Consider the following 5933-nt stretch of genomic DNA (forward strand, 5'->3'; position numbering starts at 1 on the left):
ATGGAGTCGGCTGGCGTAGGCCCGCCCTTTCATTCCCCCCTTGTCATGTAGCTTAGGGACCCAATCATGGGACCGGCTGCATTTATGGTGACAAGGGGAAACAGAGTTTGGAGGTTTACGCAAAGTTTTGGGAACCAAGTGTCCCTGGGGTGGCTCTGGGACGTCTGATTAAGTATTGTCCCCGAGCTGGTGTCTATGATCTGCCAGGTGATGTTTTGGGGGGAGTGGGGACTCCCGGCAGCATGAGCAATGACAAGCAGAGTTAACAGAGTTACCAATATTCGGTGGGTCGAATGCGCTGTAGCTTGAGCTTGAACGGGTTGTGTTGGTCCCGACTGATGGCCCATCGCGTGACGAAGTCCTTCCAGATCGAGGAGGGGTCCGCTGGCCGAACGTGGGTGTGATGGACCCAGGTCGCGATGCCGTCTACCTTGAGAGCGGTGGGGGTTGTCAACACCACAATGTAGGGTCCCTTCCAGCGCACTTCGAGGGTCTCTCGGTGGTGCCTCTTGACGTAGACCATCTCCCAGCCTGTACTGATGAGGTGTCGGGGTCGGGCCAGCCTTGTAGATGGCACGGAGGTGCGGCCAAATGTCCTCGTGCACCCTCTGGAGCCCTCTCAAGGAAAGAAAAAGTTCTTGATCTTTAAACTCAGCAATAGGGGTGCCTGGGTGGCTCAGTCGGTTAAGCGTCCGACTTCAGCTCAGGTCACGATTTCGCGGTCCGTGAGTTCGAGCCCTGCGTCGGGCTCTGGGTTGATGGCTCAGAGCCTGGAGCCTGCTTCCAATTCTGTGTCTCCCTCTCTCTCTGGCCCTCCCCCATTCATGCTCTGTCTCTCTCTGTCTCAAAAATAAATAAATGTGGGGCGCCTGGGTGGTGCCGTCGGTTAAGCGTCCGACTTCAGCCAGGTCACGATCTCGCGGTCCGTGAGTTCAAGCCCCGCGTCAGGCTCTGGGCTGATGGCTCGGAGCCTGGAGCCTGTTTCGGATTCTGTGTCGCCCTCTCTCTCTGCCCCTCCCCCGTTCATGCTCTGTCTCTCTCTGTCCCAAAAATAAATAAAAAACGTTGAAAAAATAAATAAATAAATAAATAAATAAATGTTAAAAAATAAGCTCAGCAATAAGTTCAGCTCGAAGGCTGGGAATAACAGGGGGTGGCCTGGCAAACATGATCTCGTAGGGAGTAAAACCCAGAGTGTAAGGAGTGTTTCTAACCCGGTAAAGGGCGTACGGTAGGAGAGTCACCCAGTCCCCGCCAGTCTCCATGGTTAATTTGGTAAGGGTCTCTTTCAGGGTTCTATTCATTCTTTCTACCTGTCCTGAGCTCTGGGGCCTATAAGCACAATGTAATTTCCAGTTTGCCCCCACCGCCTTGGCTACTGCCTGTGTTACCTGCGATATAAAAGCTGGTCCATTGTCTGATCCTACCAGGGCAGGAAAACCATACCTGGGTAAGATGTCTTCTAGTAGCTTCTTAGCCACCATCTGAGCCGTTTCATGCTTGGTTGGGTATGCCTCCACCCAGCCAGAGAAGGTGTCTGTAAATACTAAAAGATATTTAAAACCATACTTTCCTGGTTTGACTTCAGTGAAGTCAACTTCCCATTGGGCTCCCGGTCTGGTGCCTCTGAGCCTGGTTCCTTTTTTATTTGATGTGGCTCTCGCGTTGGTGAGTTGGCAGGTCTTGCAGGCAGATACAACTTGCTCTATTTTGGTGCCCTGTTGGTGAATCTTGATTCCAGCATGTCGGATTAAGTCTTTTAATTTTCGGGCCCCCATGTGAGTAGACCGATGCATGTGCTCTAATATTGAGACTCCGAGCCGGTCTGGCAGCACGAGCTCCTTGTTAGGTGTATACCACCATCTCTTTATCTCCTGGGCCATGGGGAGTTTCTTGATCCGCTGTAACTCCTCCTGGGAGTATTTGGACTGGTCTGGTAAAACTGGGTCTCCTGGGTCCGGTAGTTGTATGGTCATGGTGGGGACTGGAGTAAGGGCTACTGCCTTGGCTGCCTGGTCAGCCTTTTGATTACCTCTAGCTACTGGGTTATCAGCTTTTTGGTGCCCTTGGCAGTGGATAATGGCTAGCTTGGCAGGAAGCCATAAGGCCGTAAGCAGGTTAAGTATCTCCTGCTTATTTTTTATAGTCCGTCCTTCTGCCGCAGTAACCCCCTCTCCTGATAAATTGCCCCATGAATATGAGCTGTGGCAAATGCATAACAGCTGTCTGTGTAGATGTTAAGCCGTTTTCCATCTCCCAGCGTCAGCGCCTTGGTGAGGGCTATGAGCTCTGCTCGCTGGGCTGACGTTCCGGAGGGTAGAGCCTCCACCCATACGGTGTCCGTTTCGGTGACCACCGCTGCACCCGCATACCTGTGTCCGTCCCGCACAAAGCTACTGCCATCAGTGAACCAAGTAGCCTCGGCATCGGGGAGGGGCCGGTCGGTCAGGTCTGTCCGGAATCCATGTACTTGTTCCAGGATTCCCGCACAGTCATGTAGTGGAGCACCCAGGTCCCCGTGTAGTGCCTCGTCGAAGATGGTGGGTGAATTTTTGAATCCCTGAGGTAGCCGTGTCCAGGTGAGTTGTCTACTGTAGCCTGCCTCCTCCGTGTCCAGGTGAGTGCCCACTGCCACTCAAAGGCAAACAAGGGTTGGCTCTGGGGTGCCAGCGGCAGACTGAAGAAGGCGTCCTTTAAATCTAGTACAGTATACCAGACCCTGGAGGGCGCCAAGGAGCTCAAGAGAGTATATGGGTTGGGAACAGTTGGGTGTATGTCCGCGACCCTCTTATTTACTTTCCGGAGGTCTTGTACCGGTCAGTAGTCATTTGTGTGAGGCTTTTTGACCAGCAGTAAGGGGGTGTTCCAGGCAGACTGGCAAGGAACTAGTACCCCTAGGCTTCGTAGTCTCCGGATGTGTGGCTGGATCCCCTTCCAGGCCTCCTGAGACATGGGGTATTGTTTGATCCTTACCGGACTCTCTCCTGGCTTGAGCTCTACCAGGACTGGGGTCCTGTGAGCGGCTAGTCCCATCCCCCCCCGTCTCTGCCCAAACCGAGGGGAATTCTTGTAGCCATCTGTCTATATTATTCTCTCTTGGGAGCGCCTCCTGGTGGAGGAGGTATTCATCCTCCAGTTTCATGGTCAGGACCTGGATGGGGTGGCCCTTGCCATCGGTGACCTGAGGCCCCCCTTGTCTGAAAGTTATCTGAGCTCCAATCTTGGTCAGTAAGTCCCGTCCTAACAGCGGGTAGGGGCATTCTGGTATTACCATAAAGGAGTGGGATACCCGGCCCATTCCCAAATCTACTGTTCTTCGGGTAGTCCATGAATACTGGCTCATACCAGTTGCCCCTTGTACCCAGGACTTCTTGCTAGCTAGTTTTCCTTGTGGGGTGCGGAGGACCGAATGTGCTCCGGTGTCGACAAGGAAGTCAATAAGGGTCCCCTCCACTTTAAGAGTTACCCTGGGTTCGGGGAGAGGGTCCGAACCCCGACTCCCCTAATCACTTAGTTCATCTAGCTCTAGGACTTTTACTTGATCAGTCTTGCTTCCCTTCCCGCCGGCCCTTTTTGGACAATCTCGGGCCCAATGCCCTATCTCCTTGCAGTATGCGCACTGATCCTTTTGCAGCCTCTGCTTCCCCCCTTGGTGATTCCTTTACCTTTTCTTGCATCGTCTGCCAGCTGCCGGAGACGGCGGTCTCGTTCCTCGGGGAAGTCAGCAGTGGTAGCTAGTAGTATTCTGGCCAGGTCTCAAGTCTGCTTACTGCTGGCAGCTGCCATGGCGCGAGCCTGCTTGTCCTCAGGAGGCTCCCGGTTATTATATACCTTTTTAGCTACCACCAGTAAGTCCTGTAGACTTTTTTCTCCTAGTCTATCTATTTTCTGTAATTTTCTCCTAATGTCTATGGCCGATTGGTTTACAAAGGCCATGATAACAGCTGCCTTGCTTTCCGGAGCCTCTGGATCCATGGGGGTATAGGTACGGAATGCCTCCATGATCCGTTCTAAAAAGGCAGCTGGAGATTCATCTTTTCCCTGTTGTACCTTTCCTACCTTTGCCAAATTGGTTGGCTTTCTAGCAGCCATTCGGAGACCCCCCATTAGAGTCTGGCGGTAGACCCGGAGCCTCTCCTTACCTTCTGCCGTGTTGAAATCCCACTGGGGCCGAGTTAAGGGGAAGGAGGCATCTATCTGAGCCTGGTTGGTGGTGGGATTCCCGTCTGCACCCGGAACTAGTTTTCGGGCCTCGTTGAGGATTCTTTCTCTTTCTTCAGTCGTGAACAGGACCTGCAAAAGCTGCTGGCAATCATCCCACGTGGGCTGATGGGTAAAGAACAGAGTCTAATAAATCAATAAGCCCTGCTGGTTTCTCGGAAAACTTAGGATTCTGAGCTTTCCAATTGTAGAGGTCACTAGTGGCGAAAGGCCAATAGTGATGGGGCTGATTCCCCTCCGCGTCTGGGGGTCCGGTGGTTCGCAGAGGCAGAATAGTGGAGTCGGTGGCAGAGGCGGATTGCTCCCTCTGAGCCCTTTGTCTGGTAAAGGGCGGGCTTCCCACTGGAGCGTTTCCGCCTCCCGCTCTCAGAACAGCGTCTGCCTCCCCCGGAGGGGGAGGATGGTGTTCTTCCAGCATCCTAGAGGGGTTATACGGGGGAGGAAAAAATTAATTTTTCTTCAGTACCCCCCTGTAGGACAGGGTAGAAGGGTGCTGAAGGCTGGGTAAGACTTTTTTCTTCTTTGTCCCCTGCAAAGCAAGAATGGGTTTGGCTCCGGAGGGAGCGGGGCTAGGAAGGGCTTAAGCCAAGAGGGTGGGTAGAGGGGTAGTCTGAGTCTGTCCCATAACGTCCGTCCAGTAAGTCCACAGAACAAAACAGAGAAACACAAAAACAGACAAACAGAGGGCCCCTAGAAAGTCTTTCAACTCCATGGAAGCAAAACTGAAAGCTAGCTTAGACCTTTGAGGGGATTCCACGTCCCTCCAGAAGGGAGGATCGGAACGTCTTCCAAAACTCCCGGCCCGTGGTCCTCCAGTGCATCCACTTAGACCGCGTCGGGCACTACCAGAATTCCAGAAATGAGCTCACACAGAAAAGACAGACCAAACAGACAGACACTAACCATGGCCAGTCAGGCTCTCCGGGCCGGGGGTCCCTCGGGGGTCTTGGGGATCCCGGGCCGAGCCCCCAAATGTTATGCCCAGAATTCGTGATCCCCAAATACTGCCAGGGAGCCGAGTCCGATGTAAAAGCAAAAGAGCCTTTATTCGAGCTAGCTCGAGCTCAATCCCCTACCTGCACCGATGCAGCGGTGAGATACCGGAGAGAGAGCGAGTTTCAAAAGCACAAAGGTTTTATTGGGGCCTAGGGGCAGTTGGTGAGGTAATGGCTATGGCCTCAGCCGATTGGCTGGGGAAGGGTCCGAGTCCTGTTAGGCAGGTGAGGGGGGTGGGTTACTCAAGGGGAGGAGGTGTGGTCAAGGTGAAGGACATAGAACAAGATGGAGTCAGCCGGCGTAGGCCCACCCTTTCAGTTGGTTTAGTCAGTTAAGTGTTCAACTTCTGCTCAGGTCATGATCTAGCGGTTCTTGAGTTCGAGCCCTGCATCGAGCTCTGTGCTAACAGCTTGAGCCTGGAGCTTGCTTCTCATTCTGTGATTCCCTCTCTCTCTGCCCCTTCCCACTCATGCTCTGTCTCTGTTTCTCTCAAAAATAAACATTAAAAAAATTGTAAGTGAATTAAAAGATCTATATAATAATATTAACATGTTTAAATCCTTTGTTTAAATCACCTTAAATTATGTGTGTGTGTATGTGTGTGTAGAGATTAAATGGAGAGTATAAATTTAATAACCGTGAGGAATAATATAGCTGTGGCATTTAAACATAAAAGTTGGTTGTGAGTTTCCTGGGGCCAAGCAAATAGGAAACAT

At 52.3% G+C, this 5933-nt stretch overlaps 1 protein-coding gene across 1 annotated transcript; it reads right to left on the reverse strand.

The window, feature by feature from the left end:
- Positions 1-1100: 1100 nt before the first annotated feature.
- Positions 1101-5119, reverse strand: LOC144616460 (uncharacterized). Its single transcript, XM_081795798.1, is given in 6 exon segments — positions 1101-2161; positions 2164-2539; positions 2581-3039; positions 3041-3649; positions 3652-4339; positions 4341-5119. Coding segments are annotated over 6 exon segments (3492 nt in total). The 5' UTR covers positions 4640-5119.
- Positions 5120-5933: the final 814 nt, after the last annotated feature.

This window comes from Panthera onca, chromosome B2 (genome assembly GCF_046562875.1).
Source record: "Panthera onca isolate mPanOnc1 chromosome B2, mPanOnc1 haplotype 2, whole genome shotgun sequence".
NCBI lineage: Eukaryota > Metazoa > Chordata > Mammalia > Carnivora > Felidae > Panthera > Panthera onca.